We start from the raw sequence: 26,580 nt of genomic DNA, 5'->3' as shown, positions 1-26,580 counted from the left end.
CTGGTTGCCACCAGTCAATGGACAGTAGTCCACCTCACTAGTACTAGATTTGCCTTTTGCCTTCATCACTTCAGTCACATCCTGATTGCTACCCTGAGGTGGACACCACAAGGAAAATGATAAAAATGATGTGTCTTTGTCCAAAAACTTACAGCCTTAACTGCATGGACTGGGACAAATAAGCTTCCTCTGTTACCACATGAACAACATGTTTGGGGATAGCTTTTTTTGAATTTCTGGCTGCCCTATAAGCCTGTTTGCTCCCATGTCTGTGCCCTACTGCCCCTTCCTCTTTCTCATTTTCTTGCCTACTTTTGCTGGTACGAGGGAGATCCTCACTAAGACCTTCCCCAAACTGCTTCAAACATTGTCTAATTGTATATGACGTTGTTGTCCCTTCTAGTGAAATGATAGTAAAAATCTAGTAGGTAGATTCCACATGACATTAACTAAGCACATTCAGTTCTATTTGGAGGATGACTGCTTTCCAGTAAAATGACCATGTACCTCTATTTCAAACTTCATGAGAAGCATGATCAGCAAATATGATTGGAGGATGCTGTGTTGGTTCTGTTACATGCACAGAGAAAACAGACACCTCCGCACTGGACTTAATCTAGTGATGGCTAAACTCCAGCCTCAAACAGTCCATTTAAATTGCAGACCTTTCTCCACTCGAGGGATAATTACCCCCATTATTCTATTGATCAAGTGGCACCTGAAAATCCCTTTAATGTCTTACCCGCTTTGTATTTAGCAGCAGCATCACACCCCCTGTGATGTATAAGCAAAAAGTTCTTTTTCAAAAAGGGCTAAAATGGCTCTGTGGGCACCGGTTCAACCTCCAGATAAACCAAATGTCCACCTGTGTTGAACTGTGGTGGAGGAACATTAAACCCCTCCTGTTGCTCCTTTGTGCTTGTAAATCGTTGTTCTTTTATCAGTGGAATAAAGCCCCTGGACTATCGGTATAAAACACAACGAAATAGAAATTATTCCTCAAATGTGAAAGAAGTATGGGTCTTGTTGTTCATTCATGACAGCACCTCCTTCACTGCCCATCCCCACAGAGGTTTCAGTGGTGCAGCAGCCACCCTCATTTGTTTTGCAAACTAATTCAGAGCTATCAGCCGCCAGGCCCATTAATTAGGCAATTGGTCGGAGAGCAGAGGGAGTTTTTCCCAGCAAGGTCATTGGGTGAGGCGTCCGTTATTCTCATCTCCCTCTGAGGTCTATGTAATCTAGGATTTTAATGCAGATCGTATTTACATTGGCTACAGTTACTTCATTAGTTTTGGGAAGAAACAATAATAGATTGATTTTTTTTTTTAAATCCAAAGGAGGTTAGGTCTTGTTTGTTAACTGATCAGTCCAATCTGATGACAAGTCCTGCTTGCTTAAATGCAGGGTGCCTCCAGAATTGTTTACACAGGAGTGGCCATATGGGTGCCACTAAAAATATTGGGGTGGCACACCAAATACAGAATTTTCATTTTTATTATGCTGGGAGAATAAAGCTGGTGCTGTATCTATATATCTTTTAGAAACACTAAAAATGGAACAGCTTCTTGTTCATGATGTCCATCCATGAGATTGAGGATAATCCTGGCCTTGTACTCTCTAGCCACTGTGAACACAGAAAGTTGCAGACATGTACGAGTAGCTCCTTTAATGCCACATTGTAATCAGTTTGAAGGATGCATGTACAGACAAGACTATGGAGACAAGCTGAAGCAGTCACAATAAACTAGAGGGGACGTAGATGTCTGCAAAGAGTCCAGCCTCTAATGATCAATTTTGCATCACTCTGAGCCAAGCATACCTTTGCATATTTGCAAATGCACACAGTGGTGTACAGTGGTCTGGTGTTGCTCAGTTTGGCAGTTTGTTTCTACAATTTGTATTCATGATTGAATAATTTGAGTTTCTGGACTGTGTCAAAAACCCATGCACCTTATAAAAACTGAACACAAATTATTAGATTCAATTTCCTGGCTGCTTCAGCCTGTGTTGTCATGATTGCATGTTAGCAGTTAACAGCGCTCAGACTGAAAAGTCATGGTGGCCCGTAGCACATGAGTGCATCAAAAACTGGGGAGATGTGCTGCAAAATTATTATTTAGTGTGAATAACATGTGCAGATATTATTCTGTGTCTATTATAAAATGATGCCCACAGACTTCCTTAGAGATATTATATTTTAAAAAAAAATTTCCTGCAGGAGATCTTTATCCTTCAAGTTCAGGTCCTCTACTGGTGGCTTGGGAGCTTGAGGGTCCTGCACAGAATCTGTCCAGTTCCTAGGACTGTGTTCTTCTGGACATAGATCTCAGATGTTGTTCCTGGGATCTGCTGGAGCCACAATTGCTATACATTATTAAAATAAAAAAATAAAATAAAAAAAGATTTATCAAACAACTTGATTCATTCCACAGTGGACATTATACCATTTGTAAACATACCCTGAAGCCCCAGGAATCTGGCTTTTTCATGATCCTGTGTCATTTGACCCATCATTTTGAGTTTTTAAATGTTTTGATGGTTTATGGTTTATGTTTAAGTTCATTTAGTTAGCTTAAGCTCCTAGATTGCCAAGTTATAGTTCATTGTTTATTAGATTCTGTGTGTTTCTGTGTGATAATGAGGCTGCAGCATGGATACGGACATACGATCACAATGATCATGTTTTCCTTTGTGATAATCCAGAATCTGCTATGATTTTTTAAGAATTAAAGAAAACACAGGCCTTGTTATAAATAACTATACTGCTCTCTACTGGCGTATGATTTAACTGCCAATATATTTTAAAAACAGCTTGAAAGTGTAATCTATGAACTTGGCAAATAAGTATCCGCAAGGATAACCACAAATCCTTAAAATTCTGTTAACAATCTTCTGAAACTGAAATATGCACAAGGAAACCAAACTCCAAGTCCCAGAGTTGGCACATTTAAACATAACACCAATGTGTGGGTGGTGCTATTATACTGATTTTTGCTACTACTGTTTCTACGACTACTAATACTGCACATAATAGAAGTCACAGACTGATGCAACATATGATTAGGCAATGTGTTACTGCTCAGAATACATGATGGAAAAATGTAGAAATTACATTTCCTGTTAATCCCCTTCTCAAAATAACAGATTCAGAGCTTTAGGTCCCAGTTTACTTTTTTCAAATTACTTAAATTACTTGTGTTTATGCTTGAGTGTCGCTTCCATTTTCACTTCTCACTTTTTGGGTTGCAGACAAATTTCAGTTTTATTTTGAGTCATTAAAGCAAAGGTGTGACACATGCAGTCCAGCTCGCCAAAGGTTCGCCTGCAGCCCACTGCGTAGCGCTGAAATGTGAAATCTGCAGTTATTTTCTTTTTTTTTGTAAACCTCACTGCCACACCTGCTATACCTGACAGTGAGGTTTAAATGTATCTTCTCTGTAAAGGCCACCAGAGGGAAAGTCCTCTGTTGGCAAAGATTCAAAATTAGGTACTAATGAGAATACAAAGAGGTATTTAAGGTGTGGTGCATCTTCAAAGTACTGTGGGAAAAGAAGCTGTTCAACATCCTTTAAGTTTTGCAATGTGTGCCATAGGGCAGCAGTTCAAAGAGGGTTGCGGTCTCCAATAATATTAGAGGCCCTTCACTGGCCCTTCTCTCTAGAAAAGCTGTGTGCCTATGATGTTCTCTGCAGTTCTGATAAAAAGCCATGCCATCAGGTGCTGTCAGTACACTCTCCCCTGTGCATTTGGTAGAAGTTGATGTCTGATTCTCCTCAGCCTTCTCAAAGGGGTTGTTGTGTCATGTTACTGGTGACAGTGGAAGTCGAAGAAAAGACCTTACTGATGATCACTCCCAGAAATTTGAACTGGGACAGTGCTATCCAGCTCCACATGGTTTGATCAGCTCATGCCAAACTTTAAAAACGGCCTAGAAAGAAAGAAATTATTCAAGGACCAACTTATTCTTCTCTGTCCATTTTATTTTCAGTTCACATTCATGGCAGTAAGATCTTCATCATTTATGCGATGCCAAAAGCTGAACAACCCTTCTCTGTTACTTCTTCCATAACAGAATAGCTGACTGTCTTTGTGTAAAGCCAACACACAGCTTATTATACATGCACTCTGAATTTACCTACAAAGCTACTTTCAGCTGCTCCTTTATTTAGTCGGGGTCACCACAGGAGGTAGCTCCACGTTTGATTTGGCAAATTTTTACATCAAATGATCTCCCTTACACAACAACAAAGGATTTGTATGTCCTTCCAAAATCAAACCAGGAGTCTGTCGCTTAATCTGTCGCTTGAATGTGTAATTCACAACATTAAAGCCACTCTGACTTCACCTAACAAGCTTAATTCATTTCTTTCTTCCTTTCAGAACTACAGTGGAGTAATTTCTCCCCTTTGAGGAAAGCTGAAACTGATGTCCTTTCAACCACTGCACTGAGCCTGAACTGATGGTTGGACATTCGTCTTCAGGATTTTTTATTAGAGAGCAGAATATATCAATTACAGTGAGGCATCCAGGCCCTGAAGCAGCAAAGCAGCCCCACACTATGTTACTACCACTGCTATTTTTGAATATTCTCATGATGTTCATTTTATGAAATACTGTGTTAGTTTTATGCCAAATGTAATGGGAATCAAAACTTCCACATAGTTCAGCGTTTGTCTTGTACGTCTGTGGTTTTTGCTTTGAAGCTCTCCCATGGATGCTGTTTTAGGCCAGTCTGTGTAATTTTAAAACTGTACATACTGTATATTCTGTGTATTTATTATTTCACTCCTTATTGTCCTTATCTTCAACTTATGCTGCTCGGTTGTTTGTTAATTGCTCCTTGGGGATAAATAAAGTCTTCTGATTCTGATTCTCTTTCTTCTTGTCGACTCATGAAGTCTAACCATAACGGAGACGAGATAAGCCTTAAGTTCTGTAGCTGTTGTTCTGGGTTTTGTTGTGACCTAATGGTTTAGTCATTGATGCACTGTTGTAGAAGGTTTGGGTGGCCAGCCACTCCTGAGAAAGTTCACCACTGTTCCAAGTTTTCGCCTTTTGTGGATATTGATTTTCACTGTGGGTCACCGGAGTCATAAATCCTTGGAAATGGCCTTGTAACTCTTCCCAGACTGATAGATGTTGTTTTTCAACTGCTTCTTTAGATCCTGTTTTGATGTGTTGCTTTTTGACCTCTCTTAGTCTACTTCACTTTGTCAGACAGGTTGTATTTAGGTGGTTTATTTATTCAAGCATATGGCAGTAATCAGACCTGGGTGTGAATACTGAAACTGATCTTTGAAGCTTTCCAAAAAAAGTGGTCAAGTACACGACTTAAGGCCAGGTACATTTAGATATCTTTTTTCTCTTCATAGAAAAACATGAACTCATCATTTTAAAAAAAAACAGCATTTTGTATTTACTTATGTTACTTTTGACAAATATTACAATTTGTTAGATGTTCTGAAATGTGTAAATGTGACAAATATTTAAAAAAAAATAACACAAAAAAATTAGGAATAAGGCAAGTACTCATACAGAGTTGTTCTCATCTTCTGTCTTTGTGTTTTAGTTTTGACTTCACTATCTTCACTTTGCAAAAGTGCTGTTAAACTTGCCAGCCCCTGGCAAAGCAACACATCCTTAATTCCTGAGAAACACATCCAGTTCTCTTTCTCTGTGGCCTCACCCATACTAATCTTATCAGTCACCTACAGTCACACTCCAGGCACACACGTCTATCCACAGCGCTGCGCACGGCACAAGATGTCTACAGTCTAGGGAGATGTACTGGCTCACTGTGATGAGGATAAGCCAGCACACTTTGAACACATGAAAGTGAAGTTTTTCATCACCGCATTAGAATGTTTGAGTTGGTGCCCAGTCTAAATTTAAATGTTAAAAAAACCAAAGAAAAAATTTATATGCTCAGAACAAGAGGAGAAATGTGAGAATGAATGATATTTACTACGAAGAGTCTTTATAACTGGTGGAAATAATGTTGGGAGAATATTTTGTGCTATAATGCAACTGATCCCCTTTGATATATCAACATGAATGTAAATGAAGAAAATGCTGGAAACCTATGACACACTATGTTAAACAATGATTTAATTATAAGCTTTAAAAAAACCCCCACTAAAATACAATTACACTCCACAGTAGATGGAGTAGTAGATGGTATTACTAGTAAGTATTTGTAAGTATAAAATCATACAGATCTTTTAAGAATCATTTTCTTCATGGTCAGTATAATCAGTTACTAGTTCAAATTATCATCCTTTTAAATGAACAAGTAATGCTGGATCTGCATTATCTTGTTTCACCAACACTACTAAAAAATGAAATTGGCACGCCGGTGTAGACACAGGCAGTCAATCAACAGTTTCAGTTCAAGTTTTTGAACCATTTTCAGGGAAACCGAAACCTTTTCCAGAGAATCGCACAGCCAAACCTGTGAACCTGAGTAAGCTGGTTCAAGAGAGATTGATTTAGATAACTGCACATCTAATCAGATACCGCCTTAGTGGCACTTTTAATGTGAAAATATTCTGTGTTTATGATTGTATTTGATTTTAATTATATCTGGATACTTTTAAACTCCACACTAAATATTTCACATTACAAACCCTTAGTGAGCTACATTTATGATTGCTAATTTTATTTTTAACTTGATATCAGACTTGTACTACATTTCAGCTATTCTAGTACAGCTACTGTGGTACTGCAGCTAGTGTAGTACCCACTTTAGAGTGCCCAACACCTATCTCCCACATCTTTACAAAAACAAATTGCTCATGGATGCCTTTCTCCACCCAAACTGTCTTTCATGCCATTTCAATTTAATTCAACATAAGTCAAGTGCTAAGTTTACACAAATGATTGCTGAGACAGAAGTAGGCTACCCATGTAATTGTTACTCAGCTGTCAAAGAAACTGCAGGAGCAGCTTTCGTGCCAAGTGAAGGCATATATGAGCTAAAGGTGATTATGTATATTCAGATCTTTTCCAGTGTTGTGTTTGGACTACAAAGATTCAAATTCAAATTGATTCACTTTCTGGGGCTCGAAGATACAGAAGCAGTATGTGTTCATTAGTTCAAAAGAACAAATTAATTAGACTTCCTCAGAAAATGTTACATTTTTCTGATAGGGTTTTTTCTTTGTTTGTTTGTTTGTTTTAAATAAAGTGTTCTTTGACTTTCCAAGATAACTGTATCTGATATATTTCTGGGAGGCAAAGAATATAAAAATCAAAGGAAGTCTCTTTAAGGAGGAAGTCTCCTTTGCTTTATTAGGTTAAACAGTCAGAAGAAAAAAGAAATTGAAAATTGTTATTTCATGTCAAATTGCATGTTAGTGATAACATGTAACCCACATGCTACTATTTTATGCACACAAAAAACCCTGCAGCTAACATTTGCACGCTCCTCCCGTGCGTGTTTGGTTTAAGTTGAGTTCTTTAGTTTTCCCCAGTTTAGGTTTGTTTACTCCCCGCTCTGCTCCTCCTGTTTTTGTCACCTTATCACCTCTGTAAATAAACACTCACTCGCACCCCAGCCAGTGCCTGCATTTTGGATCCTTTTCTCAATTCACCACACGACTGCTGCCCAGCCGTGACAAATAGTAACTAATATACAGTGTTGGGAAGGTTACTTTTAAAATGTATTCCATTACAGAATACAGAATACATGCCCCAAAATGTATTCTGTAACGTATTTCGTTACGTTACTCAATGACAGTAACGTATTCTGAATACTTTGGATTACTTAATATATTATCATGCTTTTTACAACAACGTGAATGTACTATTGCTGTGTGATTTCTTACTATTACTGAAGGTCCGCGACTCCGAACTGTAGTAAAGGGACCTCTGACTAATACGGCGGGTTCCGTGTCGGCTCGTAGCCGAAAAATAGCTTTACTTTGTTGTGTGGGTCAAGTTTGCTAGCGAGAGACAGAGAGAGGCGTTGAAAGGCTGCTCCAACGGAACTTATTGTTTTCGGAGGAAAACACGAACACGGTGTACAGTCGAGTCTTAACAGCTTACTTACAGCTGGGCTCGTCAGGCTCTCTTCTTGGCTGCAGTGGTTATTATTATATTTACATGCTTCCAGCTCCCGTTTTTCCTCGATGACAACTCGTACCTTTCCACTCCCCTTTTTCTCCCTCCTCGCGCTCACAGACACATAACGTGTATGGCAGTCCATTCTCCCTGCAGCACGGACTACACTGCCCATGATGCTACATTCTTGTAGCATTCTGCCTGTTAGCTTAGCACAACAACAACGAAAATGGGCTCTCTCACCCAGGAAACACACAGTCACAGAGAGAGAGAGAGAGCGTCGCCCTGTAACCCTGGCAACCGTAACGCTGCCGCCTGGAACAAAGAGCGTAGCTGTCAAACAAAACCCAAACAGTCCTGACCCGCGACAAAATGAAACAGGAAAGTACCGCAGTGTAATCCATTTATTTCAACAAAGTAACTGTATTCTAAATACCACCTTTTTAAACGGTAACTGTAACGGAATACATTTACTCATATTTTGTATTTTAAATACGTAACGGCGGTACATGTATTCCGTTACTCCCCAACACTGCTAATATATTAGTTGGCTCTCAAAGGCTCATGGCAAGCTCTTTGTCATATATCTTATATCTTTAGTTCTCAATGACTGGAACGTGACTGAAAACCTGTCCAATCAGTTTTTGCTAAGTGTCCACAATGTTCTGATGTTACAGCTCTAAACCTGTCATTGATTTACTCTCCTCCACCCTCCACATCACCTTGAAATGCTGAAATAAAGGTACATGTGGGGAACAATGTGTACAGCCCATATCTGGTTTTATGCCTCAGATAGTTTTTTCTAAAATAAAAAACATAAATATAAATTTCCTATAATACCATATTACTAGGTAGTATATTACTGACTAGATATGCCAAACTAAAGGAATGTAGAAACATATAAATGGTTTCTATATTAAAAATAGACCATGAAAAGCACAGACAGTGGCTGATGCAGACATTTTTCATTGTTTATAATGCTTGGTTTCACACTTAGTGTGTTACAACTTCACTCTTCTCCAAGACTAGCTGATGGACAAACACCAGCATGTAAAATGTTAACTGGTTGTACCACACATTTTTGATACTGTCAACATCTGATAACAGACGCTCACTTTAGGTAGGCGGGGTACATAATTTCCCTATAAGATTGCATTTCTGCTTCCTGGTCTCAGCTCTGGATAGTCATGGTTTGGGAGTTTGATAAATTTGGCCAAAGTTGTAGAAATGAGAGATGCAACAAGACAATATTCTCCACAGAAAATTTTCAAATTATCAATAAATCCTTTATTATTTTCGGGACACTACCTAGTCAGGCAGAGGTTGAAGGACAACAAGTGGGTATACCTGTCCTCGCTGCTGATATTGGGTTTTTTGCTCAATATTATTGACAAATAAATGAGGCCAAGTAATAACTAAACAGCACAATGACCTGGTCCCATGACATTCTGCCTATTAGCTTAGCACAACAAAAAGGCGCTCTCTCACCCAGGAAACACACAGTCGCAGAGAGGGCGCGCGTCACCATGTAATCATGGCAACTGTAACGCTGCCGCCTGGAACAACAGAACAAAACCCAAACAGTCCTGACCCGCCACAATATGAAACAAGAAAATACCGCCGTGTAATCCATTTATTTCAACAAAGTAACTGTATTCTAAATACCACCTTTTTAAACTATAACTGTAACGGAATACATTTACTCATATTTTGTATTTTAAATACGTAACGGCGGTACATGTACTCCATTACTCCCCAACACTGACTACCAGCAATACTACCACAATACACATAAGACCAAAAGGTTCAACTCTTCTTTGATTCCCAAATTCAAACACTGTGGTATCACTGAGAGTTAAAGATGGCCCAAATTCTTTCAACTTCAATAAAATGTTCAGTGTGTCTGATCTCCCACATGTTACAATAAAGTAATAAAAAAGAGGATTTATGAAATTTAACGAGTTAGCTTGGAATGGAAAGTTAGCTTGCTCGTTGTAATCTATACACTCTGACTGAGGGATTGTTAAAACACTAAAAATTAAAACATGCAGCTCTATCATTTCAGACGTAAATGAAGGCAGAAAACTAAACAGCAGTAATGTTACTATGGTTACATTAGTTGGGGTAGCTAGCATATAATGGTGTGCTACCTGATGGCTAGCTACAGAGCTAAGGAAAGCGCTTTGGGTTCCTTGAAAAGCGCTATATAAATGCAATCTATTATTATTATTATAAGTGGGGGGTGAATGTTAGCTTTCTTCCTGTCAAAAAAAAGTTAATTTGAGAGTCCCCAATGGACAGAGACAAATGCAATCATATGGCAGGGAAAAGAATGGACCAAAGTTCAGTTAAGAGAACACCTGAGACAGTGTTGGGTGTAACACGTTACTAAGTAACGCATTACTGTAATTACTTTTCCACTGATAAAGTAGAGTAACTGATTACTGTTCATTTTTAGGTATTTTAATTACAGTTACTTACAATGTACTTGCGTTACATTGTAAAATAATTAAACTCGCTGAATATCATTATTTAATTTCAATAATTTATCTTCTAAGATGTCGGACTCGGCTGAAGCGAGTGGCTGTTTTATGAAATGGACATACTCTTCACTTTTCTGAAACAAGCAGACAAGAATATTACAGTAATATGTAAGCTATCTCTTGGGGAGAAAAACTATCGGCCGTTGTTAATAGCACGAGTAATCTACTGAAGCGCCTGACACAAGAGCATAGACGAACACTTGATCCTTGTTCATCATCCATGGATAACACCGCGGCAACTCCTGCTAAGCAGGCAAAACTAGATTTTACTTCAGCAGCACAGAAAGAGTCTGAAGGTGAGCTTAAAAAAATGATTGCATGCTACGTTATGGAAGAGATGCTACCGCTGCGTACAAAAAGGTTAGGGACCGCAGCTGTAGAGTCTCCGTCTTTTAAAAAAAAAAAATTTATTATTCGAAGAGTTTAATTTCTATTGTTTGTCCACTCAAGGTTTATAGGGATTTAAAAAAGTATTTAGTTAAATTACTTATTGAGTAATTAAGTTGCTTTTCAGACACAGTAATTAGATAAGTATTTTAAATACAATATTGATTAGTAATTAGTAATTAATTACTTTTTAAAAGTAACTAACCCAACACTGACCTGAGATGATCCGTTCCCAGCATGAGGTTAGTCAGTAATATCCTGCTGCATGGTCTGGATGACTGGCTATGAAAAAATCCTGATTCTCAGCGTCACCTACCCATACAAATATTATTGAATCCAAATCTTGATTATTCAAAACATCATAAATATTTAGTGCCTGGCAATCCATGAGTCTGTGGGCTGTAGTTAGACCATGAGGTTTTAAAAACTGAGATTAAAGATGCACGGCCCATTAACAGTGTTAATAAAAATCCAGAGAGGCCTACAGTGATCACAAATTATGTTTAAGGTCTTGTTTATATTAAACAAAACAAGATACGAAAGAAAGCATTAGAAAACTTGTTAATAAATTCAGTGGGAGACTTGGACTTGAAATTTAAACATTTCTTTTCTTGACTATCTCACATGCACATATTATGAAACCATAGGGGAAGTTCTGAGTCATACTAGTTCTCTGACAGATTATATCTAAATCTAATGTGTCAGTCATCTAAATTCTACAGGCCTTTATATTGAACATCACAGATGGCTCAGCTTATGGTGACCTTTTAGACTGATGCTGGGATATTGAAGTGTGGAATTCAGTAAGACATACAGTATTATGCAAACAATAGTATGCAATCCTAGACATACTTGCAAGAATGATGCTGATAAAAAAGACAAAAGGCTGACAGCATAGCTGGGCAGTATAAAAATGACAGACAACAGGATAATTAACAGTTGCACAACTTTACCTCTTTTGTGTAGAGCAATGCAGTACTATAAAAAAGTATTGAGTCACCCTTCATTTCTTTACATTTTGCTGGGAAAATAGGAAACATGTGCAGTGATTTATTGAAATGTAAAAATCAATAAATAACAACGTGGAATAACAGTTTACAAGGGGGAGTGGCCACAAGTCCATCTGACTTGTGCCCATTGGATTTTCAGTCCATTTCTTGTTTAATCTGGCGTACCTTAAAATTTCTTTTCTGTCTTCTTGACGGTGCCTTCCTTCCATCGATACAGAACTGTATCACCTGAAGGCACAGATGCATCTTTCATAGATAGTAGATAGGTTATTTTTTAGGCCTGCCACTTCGTCTTTTGACCCACGTTGCACATTATGCAAGGCATGCCAAATTTTCAGCAAACAGCTCTTTGAGACTGACCTTGTTCAAAATTATAAATGTATGTTCTTCAGACTGTGATATCTTTATCTGTTTTTCATAGATTCAACCAGTGGCAGATGTAGAAAATTTTAGATGGGGGAGGGGTGAAGGAGGGGCAAGAGGTCTAGGCAGGGTGGCACATACCTGTTCAGTGAAGTATGGGAAAAGCCCCTATATGTAAACGGAGTCAATTATCCACAAAAACACTTTAGGAGAGACCATGATACAATAAATAGTTTTAAGCTACAGATATTGGAACAAATGATGTCCTATAGTAACAACATCCTGAAGATACAATTAAAATCTGGTTCAGTCTTATTAAGTGGCTGAACAAAAACAAAACCAGCCAACGTCCAAACCTGGAGAACTATTACTCAGGACCACTTTTTAAAAAACATTACAAGTCTGACTCCTTGGAAGCATTGAGAGGTGGACGAAGACTTTCACACAGTATTTATTTGTTTACACTGTTATTTCACACCTTTGAGTCTATAAGTATATCAACGCTGTTGTATATTATAAGCTTATCTGCTGGTTGAGAAGGCCTGAGCCATGTTTTAAATGTTTGTGCTGCTCTCTGCTGGTACAAAATAATAATTACAATTATCAATGGTTTAAGGTTTGATTAATTATTTACATATACACTAGCCCCAAATAAGATAGAATAAATGACACAGACATTCAAAACACAAGATTACAGCTAAGGCTTATTTTGTAACATACTAAAGTGACAAAACTTCATCTCCAAATTGTTACAGGCGTATCTTAGATCAAAAATGAAGATGAAGTCATTATAAAAAATCAAATACAGATGAATTTTGCAATTTCTAGTCAGACTTCCTGTCTTCGCTTGTTCATATTTTGATGAACACAGCCTCATGAGGTTTGAAAAGTGAAGTGACATCACGAAGCCTCGCCCCCCCAGGCTTTTATGATTAGTCACCTACAGTCACAAGCAGCCGTACACACTACAGCTTTCTACAGGGAGCAGAGAGCACAAAGCTACAGCCACAAAAGTGTTTGTGAAGACATACAGCTAAAGGAAAACTATGAAGAGGGTCAGTCGTCAAACTCTGATAACATGTAAGTAAACATCAAAACAGGCTCCATTCTGATTTACCTAGATCTGTTTTTAAGATAACGGTCTTTAGTAAGTGATTGAAGAGCCATGTGAACTATCATGTTTATTGTTAGTATTTTTTTAGATTATAAGTGCAGAAATTACTCCCTTCAGTAGCTGATCTGTAAATTATTTGAAGTGAAGGTTCTTTGGTGAAATCAGCCTTTGCAGTGTTTTTAAAATGCCTCTTTTCACTGGTTCAAATAGCCTGTTAGAAGTGAACTTTCAGTGTAAGAAGGTTAAACTCAGACCTGCTAGAAGTTACACAACACAATGCTTTTTCAATGTTTGATTTGTTAAGGAAGTAAATGACACATTTCTACCGGTCTAAACTGAGTGATGATGACATGTGGTGCTAAAGCTCTCAGACAGGAAATGTGTTGTTTTTTTTTTCTTTTTTTGACTCAACACTATTTTGGAACCTTTGGGTTGGATCTTTATCACAAAGTACTGCATCATCACTTTAATGTTTCTTTCTCCCACTGGTGATAAGTAGATAGTTTATTTTCATTAGATTCTCTTTTTTAAATTAAACTTTTAAAATTGTGATCAAACAACTATAATTGAAGGAGGAAAGAAATAATACATTCGTCATACTAGATCCCTGCTCTGACTTCCTTTACGTTGACAGAAACGCTGATGGCAAGACTGTGTCTGTGATGAAATATGTACTACACAGACTGTAAACGTTCAGCCTTTCTGGTCTTTTATTCATGTTAAATTTCAAATCAAAAGATGGGGGGAGCTTTTTTTTTCATGGTTCTGCCAGATAAATTATCATGACTAACCATGACCAACTACATTCTGATTGCACAATGGTAGTGGTCAAAGAGGTATGAAATATACAGTCCCGGTCAAAAGTTTAAGATCATATTTTGCATGGTTGGATCTTAACAAGGTTCCAAGTAGAGCTTCAACATGCAACAAGAAGAAATGGTAGTGAGACAAAACATTTTTTGAGCATGCAATTTATTGAAAACAACGCTTAAACCGAAACAGTCTGTTTTACAGCTGATCAATAGTTTAGGACCACATCCCTTTAAAAGGCCAAATCTGTGCAAAAATGTGGATTCATTGTCATTTTCTGTCAGATAGTCACACTGTCATGACGTACTGATGGCAAAGGCAAAAAAAAGTTCCCTTTTTGAATGTGGTGTTATTGTTGAACTGCATAAGCAGGGTCTCTCGCAGCGCACAATCCCTGCTGATGTGGGACGCAATAAGAAAGTCATTTGGGACTTCTTAAATGATCCTGAGGGTTATGGAACAAAAAAGTTAAGTGGAAGACCCCAAAAAATTTCACTAGCACTGAGCCAGAGGATCCAACTGGCTGTCTGTCAAGACACTGGATGATCCTCGACCCAAATTAAGGCAGTTACTGGTGCAGACTGCAGCCCCATAACCATCAGACGGCATCGGAGACTGAAGGGCTTCAAAAACAAAAAACGTCTTCAAAGGCCTCGTCTCCTTGAACGCCACAGAACCGATCATTTAGACTTTGCAAGAGTGCACCAAACATGGGACAATGAAAGATGGAAGAAAGTTTTATTCTCTTATGAGAAAAATTTAACCTTCATGGCCCTGATGGTTTCCAGTGTTACTGGCAAGACAAGCAGATCCCACCTGAGATGTTTTCTACATGCCACAACAGAGCTTCAGGAGGTGCAGGGGCATCAAATGGCTGCTGGCTATGTCCAAATGTTGCAGAGAGCATTCCTCATGACTGATGGCCCTCATCTGTGCAGTAACGAATGGGTTTTTCAACAGGACAACGCTACAGTACACAGAACAAGGGACTATATCCAGGAGAATAACATTGCTATTTTGGACCATCCTGCATGTTCCCCTGATCTAAATCCAATTGAGAACCTTTGGGGTTTTTTTTTTTTAGGTGTGGTCCTAAACTTTTGATCAGCTGTAAAACAGACTGTTTTGGTTTAAGCGTTGTATTCAATAAATTGCATGCTCAGAAAAATATTTTGTCTCACTCCCATTTCTTCTTCTTGCATGTTGAAGCTCTATATGGAACCTTGTTGAGATCCAACCATGCAAAGTCTGATTTTGTGCCATTTTTCAAGTGGTCTTAAACTTTTGATGGGGACTGTATATATAAAAGCTGGAGTTGTGCAAAATTAATTGACTTCAATCCGACTAAGCAAGTGAGATACTGTTCACACCTAAGTGACATTAGAACTACCTTAAATTTAAAAAAGTGCAGTCTGACAGTTTTGCAATTAGTTTTAGCCTACAGGACATTAGAAAGAATGTAAGGTCTTCCCCCTTTAGCTTCAGACCTGGAGGCCTAAATTCATCTTTTATATGTAGTTAATGGGTTTATTGTATAATTAACATAGTTTAGTGCATGCAAACTCACCGTCTTTAGTCCTTGAAAACAGCTCAGTGTTGTATTTGCCAAAACACCCAAACTGTTTCACAAAAAAGATCAATACTTTCAGTAATAGATGCTTTCAACTTCTCTCTAATTTTCCAAGAGGTCACCAAAGATGAAGCTACACATTTGATTTGTCACTGATGTCACACCAGATCCCCTTCCTGATACAACCCTACTATATAGCCAGGGTTGGGACCAGTACTGTTAGTATGAGCCTGTAAACAAATAAAAACAGCTTCCAAAATGTACCTTTAATTGGCATGAGTTCAATAAACTCCAAATAAAGCTGCACACTATATTTTTTAACTAAATATCAGTCAGAGAAGTAAATAAAATCAATAACCTACTGTATATACAACCTAAATCAGATTGCATGAATTCCAAAAGCAGAAGACTTTCCAGGAAGCACACATGTTGCAAATTTAAATGTTAGAGATCCTGCAACTGGCGTTTGGGCTGTGTAGGGGTCTCTCTCTTCCGGAAGATGATTGAATAAAAAGAAATATAAATTTTTTAACACACTATGAGTCAGTTTTCTCTGTTCCATCACGGGGACAAAAGAATCGGGGTTAATACTACCTAACTCTAATTTCTATTTGGAAATTCATTTAACACCAAGAACTTTCAGTGTGACACTCTACTTATCAGCTAAAACATTCTCAATCCTACCTGGTACATATGGAAGGGGTCCACGTTACTATCGATTTCTAAAGCTCCGAAATACTAGTTTACCATCATTTTAAGAGAGAAAAGAAAGGACAGGAAAATTCCAAAGTCTACATTCGGAAGCAGGAGGAATGTCATATATCACATTCTCACCATCTTACAAAAATCTCCTGTCTTGAATTGCAGGTCTGCTGTTATTCTGTGCAGTAACAAAACAGATGGTAACCTCCACAGTACCACCTTCAACTTCTGCAAGCCTTAACGAGACATCAACAGCAGGTGTCACTGAAAACACCAGCACCACTGACCTCACCCAAAGCACCAGCACAGCCACTACTCCCACAAGCACCACCACCCAAACATACAGCACCACTGACCTCACCCAAAGCACCAGCACAGCCACTACTCCCACAAGCACCACCACCCAAACATACAGCACCACTGACCTCGCCCAAAGCACCAGCACAGCCATTACTCCCACGAGCGCCACCGAAACAAACAGCACCACTGACATCGCCCAAAACACCAGCACAGCCATTACTCCCACAAGCGCCACCCAAACAAACAGCACCACTGACCTCGCCCAAAGCACCAGCACAGCCATTACTCCCACAAACGCCACCCAAACAAACAGCACCACTGACATCGCTCAAAGCACCAACACAACGATCACCTTAAGCACTTTAAATGCAAGTATTCAAACAATCCCAGAAACTACTACCACTCCTGGATTCACCACCCCTCCAAGAGCCACCACGAAGGGTACCACTGTGGGGCAAGATGAACACAAGCCCAAAGGTCTAAGCTCAGGTATGGAGTATTGCTCAGATATAGTTATCCTTTCTGTTTCATGCATTTCCTTTCCTTTCCCGATCGATCCCACAACAATTCTGCTACATGACAGTAAGGCAGAAACCAGTGTATCTTCACTGACAAGAGGACATCAAGACTGAAAAATGTCATCTAACATCAAAAGCCTGAATGCAAAAATGGTATCAATAACCAGAGCTTGACTAGACAGTATCATGTAGATTTTTATCATAGTTTAGCATAGAAGCATTACATTATTACTAATTAGTTATAAATAGAAATCTGATCTAAAAAAACGTATAGTTTATCCTCTTGGCACCATGAAAGCTGACAAACTGCCAGTTAGTTGAGTCGAGTTACTGTTGCCTTCCTTTTCACTTGATGCGGTCTTGCTATTTTCTTCTGACCTCTGCGATTAACAAGGTATTTTCACCTAAAGTTACTGCTCACTGGGCCATTTTTGGACCATTCTCTGTAAACCTTGGTTACAGATGGTTGTGTGGGAAAATCCCAACAGATCAGCAGTTTCTGAGATTCTCAGATCAGCCCATCTGCCACCAACAACCATGCTACATTCAAATCACTAAAATCCTCTTTCTTCACCCTGCTTATGCTCAGTTTGAACTTCTGCATGTCGTCTTGACAATGTCTACATATTGAAATGCATTGAGCTCCCATCATATGATAGATTAGATGATTTGTGTTAGTGAGCAGTTGAACAGGTCTACCTAATAAGTGCCCAGTGTTAAAAATGGTATACCCAAACTCATAACTCCTAAAATGTCAAACTCAGTAGGATTAAAGGTAACACTTTATAAAAATGACCCAAGAGCAAGGCCTCAATGCTCATATAATTAAATGGAATTTCAATGTATTGTGTTTAAAATTATGTAATTATATTTAACTAAAAATACAGGTAACTAAAAATGGATAACAGAATATATATTGTGCACATAAAATAATGAATATTAAATAAAGATGTTAAAAAATAAGCATAAAAAATGGAAAGATTAAGGCCTGCACCCCTCCAAAAATACAGCAAAGGATGACAGATGGAAAATATTATTTGTTTCCTTAAAATTTCCTCCAAAATAACATAAACATAGCATTTAAAACTACTTACAATGTAATTTATGTCTCCTTTCCAGTAAAATACATGAAATTATGCACTTAAAATTACTTACACACCTCTGAAATTTACTTATAGTGTAGGGTTTTTGTTTGTTTGTTTCTTGCAAAACTTGTTCTTATTCAAGTGTCTCCAAGTAGCTGGTAATTAATCAGACATATCACGTAAAGTAAAGTAAGGAAGTATACTCAATGTTTATCATATATAATTTATTACTTCTTCTTCTTTTTTTGATGACACTAACCTGTAGTTTGGATGCTACAACATTTACCTGAGACACTGCCACATATTTGATCAAATAGTACCACATTACACTGCACCAAAACGTGTTACCCAAGTACCTGCCCTTTCTAGACAACTCTGTGTTTATTGCAGATGCTCTGTCAAGACACCCACTGTGTGTTCCCTTGAAATGATAAATTATTTTCTTATCTTTATTGTACTCCATCAGATATCTCTAGTATGCCAGTCACTCATTAACTTTTGGTTTTAATCAAAGAATAGTTACAGTATACTGCCAGTAAAGGGCACGTACTCTAACAAAATGACTGGTGTCTGACCTGAATCTGATGTAAACCAGCTGTCTGTCTATAACACCCGAATGTAAATATCAGCGAATGTGTTGAACATATGGTTTACAAACACAGTGGCACAGGTACTCATAGTTCTTTTGTTAAATGAGCAAAGTGAAAGCATGCAATACTCATGCACTACCCCAGCCCTTCTGTTGCCTGTCTGTGACTGACCTCTTTTCAGCGTGGTTTAGTCTGTGGTTAATATGTGAACAGTTTCCTTTCACGCTTCCTTGTTTACTTCATAGTAAAGTCCTTACCAGCTAAATAAATGCTAGTTCTTTCTCTGCTTATTCACTAAGTGTACAATATCCAGTCATTATCATCACTTTCAGATCACATTATAAGGTATACTAAAACATTCTTTACGTTACTTCATGGGCATTTGGACCATCTAATCTCATTAAAGCCAAAATAACTTTAAGAGATTTATAGCAAAGAAAAATAGTTTTCCACAAATGGGAACCTACTGCTTATTTCCCGTTATCATTGGCTAGTGCACCTGATAATGTATGTCATTTCATGTCATTCCCTTTGGTTCATTTCATATGAATCATCTGGTTACTTAAAAAGGCCCAGAAAGTATGGTGATCATTTATGAGCATTTTTCAACACCAATAATACCTAAACTAAAAGTTTGTATTTAAAAAATAAATAAATAAAAATTAAAAATAACAGAATGCATTTTCAGTGTCTATTTCCAAAGCGTGCCACCTATCAAAGGTTTAAAGACTCAGTTCAAAGATCAGACAGCTTTCTGATAAACTGAGGCACATAGTCAGCAATAAGCAGGTCATTTAATGTTGAAATTAAGGCTAGTAAGAGTATTAAGAGCAGCCTTGTTTATCAAGGAAGTGTTTATTGATTATCGCTGAATATTTTTCTAGGCTGTGCCGCCAACAAATAGAAACATAAGATCCTTGAGGTGGGCTGATTTCATCCAGTTTCTCACATGGAGATTACTTATCAAAACTAAAGCTCAAAGATCAGTTACTTTAGACATTGGGAAGAAAAGAATTATCTTAAGTTCATAGTACACTGTGCCACAAAATGGCCACCACCTCTCGAGACTTTTAGCTTATCTCTGCATAGTCGGTACAGTCGGCTGAGGCCACTGACATACTTAAACATCAGGTGTGTTCAGTTGATGGGATAAACACATTTTATGAATCCCAAATGAAGAATCATTCAATAAAGTTTTCAATACACTTTAGACTGATTGATTTTAGCTTGTTGGCGGTGTGGCTCTTTGGTTAGTGCTTTCCTGATACATCAGTCGATTGAGTTCGGGTTGATTTCAACTGTAATTTACAGAGTCCTTTAACCTTTTGTTGATTGCTATTTTTAAAACAGCTGTCCAGTTGTTTAGTTTATGACCAAACACATGCACAAAAAGCCTATATATTTAGGCTGTATTCACATTAAGTAATTTATACTTAGCTGAAGAATCTGAACAGTAAACATAACTCTGACCACCAGTTTTTTCAAATTTAGTGTGATTACTGCATATTATGTGTGCGCACGGTTAACCCTACTTTGTCCTGGCCCATTGAAAAGGTCAGACCGGGCAGGGTTTGGTTTGACTTAAGAACAGTGCACATGTAGTGTGATTGCTAACCACTCCATTGAACTCTTTCAAACCAATATAAAAAGTAAACTAATAAACTGTCATGTAGGCTGTGTGGCAGGAAGAGGTAGGACCCAACGCAGGACTCAAATCAAAAAGGAGTGAACTAAAGAAGGAACTCACAATCTAGTTACTAGGAACCATAAAACAGAAGGGGAAAAAAAGAACATTTACAACTTTGAGTTTACAAGCAAACCATGATACACAAGCACACAGCAAATGGGGACGATGCGACAATAAGAAGAGGAAGACTGAGGATAACGAGTGGATGGGAAACAGGGGGAAACACACCTAGAACTAACCAGTTAGCAAATGTACAAGTAGAAGTACAACTGCTACATCTAAAAATACTCCAGTAATAGTTGAAGTACTGATCTAACTTCTTTCTCAGGTAAAAGTAAAAAAGTACAGGCTCTGGAATTTACTCCAAGCAAGAAAGTAAAAAGTAGCTCTGGAGGGCGTTTTTTTTTATTTTTGTGCAATGCTAACTGAACCTTCTGCTAGATTTAACATAATGAATAAATAATATCAGTAGATGAGAAAACAAAATTTAGTCTAACTTTTTAAAATTCTAACTATACTCAATTTGAATCTGAAGAAAAAGAAGGAAAAATTAAAAAAAAATCTATATATTCTGTTGCCTACATTGTAGAGGGTGACTTTGCCTCTAAACAGGCAAATGTGTATAATCAGGGGTTTAATTGGGTCACACACTGTTCTTTACTTTAAACCCATCACAGTAGAGCAAACTAACCGGTTTATCCTCCACTAACCTGCAGAGAATTTTCATGCAGCCTTTAAATAACAGTTAGTCTACTTCAGTTTAATTTAAAAGCATGTTTTACAAAATAAAATAAAAAACAACCAAAAACCATAATGTCACATGTACTGATTTAAAAACATGAGGACTTATGAAACTGACCTTTGTGGATTACAGTGTTGGACCCAAATCCGCCACAAACTTCACAAAGGAACACACTAAAGTACACGTGCACTTCAACAAAGGGAAGACAGGACTATTTATACACAGAATTGACTGGGAGTGACAAACAGGTGAGGAAAGAGATACAGGTGACAAAAAGTGAATGCACATCAGGGAAGGGCCGACAGGAAGAAAAACTAACACAGAACATTAAAGAAACTAACCTTCAAAGTAAAACAGGAAATGACGGAAAGAGACGAACAAAATGGGTTGAGGCTTAAGGACAGAGTGAGACAGATGGAGGCACAACTAGAAACAGTCAGGAGTGTACTAAGATAATAAAATAAGAAACACAAAATATTTTAAAAAAAACAGTTAAACACCATTAAAAAAAGAAAAAAAGAGACTCAATAACAAGAATGATCAAAACAGGAAATGACAAACCCAAGTGAAACCAAACAGGAAACAATAAAAACCTGAAGGGAAGTCAAACTCCTGGACTCAAACCACAGACTATAAGAGGAACCCTTAGACTTATTGTCTATTTCTTTGTTCTTTTCTCCAGGAAGTATTGCAGCCATCGTTTCTTTATTCATTGTATTGGTTCTCGTTGTGTTGGGAGGGCTCTACTACTACAAGATCAGGTGAGTCAACTTGTGTTATAGAAGCTGAATGCTCATAGTTCATAGCCAAATGAACTATTGATTGTACCAGTCAGATGATTTCATTTCTCCAAGCAGCCCCCATATGTGTCACCAAAAGGATAGTTCCCAGGGGATTGATCCTTTGCCAGTCGTGCTCTAAAATTATTATTTTTTCCATTGATGGTATAAAAGATGGCTTCCAGATCTAAATAGTAAAGCTAACCTAGAAGTGTGTCTGTGGTTGAGAAATGAACTCAGTCATTAGATTCAGGTCACATTAAGTAGCAAAATAACTGCCCTTAGAAATTTCTGATCACTGTAAGAGTGAGAAAGGTCAACCCCTCACTGAAGTGTTTGGAACACTACTTCTCTCACTCCGTTTCGTCTTTGTATTTTCTGTTTCAGACGGACAAACTACGGCCGTCTCCTGGACAGCCAAGATTACGGCATGACAGGAAACTTCAACAACCCAATGTATGACCCCTATGATGCTTGACCTCTGATCCCAGAGAAATCCAAAGTCCTGCAGGCAGAGCCAGTCTGATCAGAATGTGCTAACAGTATGTGAATGATGACTTCACGATGGTCAGATTTTTCAAGTGTTAGCTAGACATCGAGCCAGTCACGCCACTGCTCGAATGCACTGAATTTCTCAAACTGCTATTGTATTTCCAATGTGACAAAAAAGTATTTATTTCAAATAATAGCAGCTACTAGCATTTTCTCAGGTACCTTTTCAAAGAGCTTTAGCTTCATGAACTCTCATATATGATCACATTTCTAAGAGTGGAAAATCACAGGTTATCTAGTGTGTTTGTACAGGTGTTATGACTTTTCTCAGTGAAGATCAGCTCCAGTGTAACATTACAAGAGACACTGAAAAAACACAGACAGTAGCAAATAATAAAGAGCCAGCAGAGAAACCTTTCCAATGTGCCAATGAAGTGATGAGAAAAGCTTTTGATCATTATACAATTTTCATAATAATTTTGATTTATAGAAAAGTGAGATATATCGCAAATCTAAGATGGAGACACATTTTAACAACTCCAGGTGTCCATGTTAAGTGAAGTAAATATAGTCATTTAGATCAAATGTTTTAGCTTTATTAGTTTTTCTTATTGTGTGTGTAAAAGTGTCAAACTGAATGATGTAAAGGAAGAGAGTGACCAGCCTTTGAAAGGAGGGTACAAGATTTAATTCTTTAATTGTATTCAAAAAGCTAAAAGATGCATTTTTTGTATTAAACATCTTGTGTGCCCTCAGTAAAACACATAATAAGGTGTTACCTCTCTCTCAAACCTGATCAGCTGCATCTGCCATATTTGAGTGACATTTTAATTACTAGATTCTGTGTTGAGATGTGGTTTGTTTTCATATTTCTGGGATATTTCTGTCGTCAGCCAGGCTGCTGTTTTGACTGTTTGTATATTTTAATGAGCTCGATAGATGTGTGTTTGTGAATAAATTGGTGAATAAAGGTGATTAAAGTCAGTGTTATCACCATTATGGCAACAGCAATCTGAGTGATGTTGTGGAAAATGTAGAAGCTAAACCCAGCGCACTTTAATGCTTCAGACTTTTCAGCTGTGGAGTATACAGAAGAAGTACTCCAGCTATCTAAACACAAAAGCATGATGGCAGTAATTATCTGAAACCAATAAAATGGCACGACAACACAGCATGTGTAGCACACGCACACAAATGCTGACATTCGGTGTGATGTCTTCATCTCTTTGCCCAGCAGACTGCAGAGCATTTATTAGTGGAAGCTTTAATAATAGTCCTGCCATCACTGCCATCCCATCCAAACTGCTTCCATGCTTCCTCTTTCTCTCATGGTTTCCCATGAAATCCTCCTCCCACACCCACACACAGCTTGTCTGTGTCATTTCGTTAGTCCATCTTCTTCTTTAATAATTTCCACAGAAGCTCTGAAAAGGTCAAATTCTGTCCATTATAAATGTTTATTTCTGCTGTAAATCTAGTTGTTTTAAGAGAGGAGTCTGTGGGGATTGATTCAAATGGCCACTAGAGGAAATGCAGTTTTGGGCATCACAGCACTGACCGCATTTTTTAGCCCCAGAGATTGCCTCTTCGCTCAAAATAGAGTACTTGCGACTATTCTGTTTCCTTTGCTACATGACACCCATTTTCCCGAAATGCTGTACAGGGCTGTCTAGAGGAAAGACTGGAGGAAATCTGGTGGAAAGAAGGCCTGTGATTCACAAATTTGAGTAATGGAGCATTTTGCAGGGAAATCATTCAGATTTGACTTTAAACAATTCTAATCTAAAGCTGCAAAGTTACAAGTAGTTGCAGATGAAGGAATATTTCTTCCCAACCCAATAAATAAAGCAACATAAAATGGAATTCTTGAGTACATGAAGTATTTTTTAACGTTTTTTCTTTAAATGTGAAACTAATAATAGAACAGGACGAGAGAAGGGAAAACAGTGTATGCAAAATAAACAAAAGACAGGTTAGTTGAATGTGTGTGATGTGTGATTTGTAACTGGATTGGCTACATATGTGTGTGATAAAGAAAAATGAATTCAAATGAATAATAATTTTAACTTTAATCATCATTATTATTATCATCCTCCTCCATTGTTGTGATCATAACAACACCAACCTGATCATGTGTGTATTATCATATAAATGGATATTTATATTTTGAAGTGATATATTTATGTATGAGGTTCTAGAAAGTATATGAAAGTAAAGCTTATATAGATATTTTATATTGTAAAGATAGAGGAAAAAGAAAAAACTGAAGTACAGCATTTGAAATGTATTTTATTATACCACCTCTCTGTCATCATTGCCGGGCAGCAGCAGTAATAATAGAGGGAGCAGAGTCCTGTGCTGCACTGTTATTATCAGGCTCTAAATACTCCAGGCAGTGTGTATATGTGTGTGTCCTTTATAATTACCATTATTTACATTAGAAATCAGAAACATCTGGATAAGAAGTAAGAACTACAACGACTTAAACTTACCATTTGAATATGAGCCACAGTGTATCACTCACACTCATCATTCAGACATGTAATTTGAGCAGTTCAGTGTCAGTACACAGCAAATACTGAGCTGTTGATTTGTCCTGGATATTAAGATGGTTTAGGTTCATTTACCGCCTTCATCAAACATAGAAAGTGCCAGGCTCTGACAACAGGAAGTAACCCTTTGCTCTCTCACGCTTCATTGCAACAGTTTGGAAACCACAGGCTGATAAGCTGCAAAATGAACAATAACAGGGAGGCTATGGATAAACTGAAACAGAGATTATGTCTTTCCCTCCTATTAAATTCTGCATTACAAAGTTTGACAAATAAGAATTAAATGGGCGAAATTTAAAGATCGGAATTTAAAAAATCCTGTAACAATATTGAGCTTTGAACAGAAAAACCTGTTTATTATTTCTGACATAATTGAGTCCTTAAAAGGACCAAATCCAGAATGAAAAGCATGAGGAACATGAACCTGCAGGCATCATTTTTGAGAAAAACAGTACATTTTAACTTCAAAACCACCAAAAAGCTGCATTCGCCCACTCACTCATAAGAGATGCGCTAACAACTAAGAACAGAAAACCACGGTTTGAACTTTAGTTTCATTTAAGAGGAAAAACAGGAGGAGGTTTCATTTTCGACCTAACTGGAGCACTTTTGCCCACTGAAGCTTCACTGCATCTGGTTTCAGCAGTTTTAACTTCAGGACCATGAGCTCAGTTTGGTGTCTGAAAAACAGGTGGGTGTATAAAAATGTGTTTCATTCAGATAAACTAAACTGTGGTGATGCTAGAAAAGGAGCAAATCGTGCAAAGTTTTAACTTTGTATGATTTTAAGATTCTCTGTGTAAAGCTGACTTTGCTGAATGGAAGTAACCGTATTATCACGTTTTGTCTCCATATAATCTTTTAACACAAGATATACTCAAATGTAGTGCGCAAGTTATCTTTTGCATGGAATGTCCTGACTATAATATGTGGCCATGAGTGCACATGTGCCCTATAGTTGTTTGACCCCATTTGCAAAGGCAAATGAAAACCTCACAAAGACAACCTGTTTGTGTGTAAATCAGTTTATTTCAGTTATCCAGGACAAACTAGAGCCAGACAGTGATTAACACCCAGGTTTAACCTACAACATTTGGTTAACTGTCGACATTTAAAAAAGCAGAAGTGGAAAATACCTTTGGGGATTTTTCTAATCTGGCTTTGGTTTGATGTTAAAAGTTCATATGTTTTGACTAAACTCCATTTACAAAGCTATGCAGCGAATCTGTGTTTTTCCATGAAAACCGATTTTATTGCCCCTTAAATTGTTAC

General features: G+C 37.7%; 1 protein-coding gene across 1 annotated transcript; it reads left to right on the top strand.

The window, feature by feature from the left end:
• Window positions 1–13,314: 13,314 nt before the first annotated feature.
• Window positions 13,315–23,776, top strand: parm1 (prostate androgen-regulated mucin-like protein 1). Its single transcript, XM_005725535.2, has 4 exons — window positions 13,315–13,447; window positions 16,729–17,352; window positions 22,168–22,246; window positions 22,652–23,776. The coding sequence occupies exons 1-4, from the start codon at window positions 13,414–13,416 to the stop codon at window positions 22,740–22,742; spliced, it is 828 nt and encodes a 275-aa protein (XP_005725592.1). The 5' UTR covers window positions 13,315–13,413; the 3' UTR covers window positions 22,743–23,776.
• The last annotated feature ends 2,804 nt before the right edge of the window (window positions 23,777–26,580 follow it).

This window comes from Pundamilia nyererei, unplaced genomic scaffold (genome assembly GCF_000239375.1).
Source record: "Pundamilia nyererei isolate P.nyererei 1_Seehausen unplaced genomic scaffold, PunNye1.0 scaffold00016, whole genome shotgun sequence".
Taxonomy (NCBI): Eukaryota; Metazoa; Chordata; class Actinopteri; order Cichliformes; family Cichlidae; genus Pundamilia; species Pundamilia nyererei.
Note: the sequence above shows the minus strand (reverse complement) of the source record. Positions and strands in the feature narration are given on the sequence as shown.

What these genes read in the sequence shown, in the direction of transcription:
- parm1 (XM_005725535.2), top strand. Translation starts at nt 13,414, where the DNA reads ATGAAGAGGGTCAGTCGTCAAACTCTGATAACAT. An exon ending in GCCCAAAGGTCTAAGCTCAG is followed by an intron (nt 17,353 to 22,167) that starts GTATGGAGTATT and finishes TCTTTTCTCCAG; the next exon opens with GAAGTATTGCAGCCATCGTT. An exon ending in CTCTACTACTACAAGATCAG is followed by an intron (nt 22,247 to 22,651) that starts GTGAGTCAACTT and finishes TTTCTGTTTCAG; the next exon opens with ACGGACAAACTACGGCCGTC.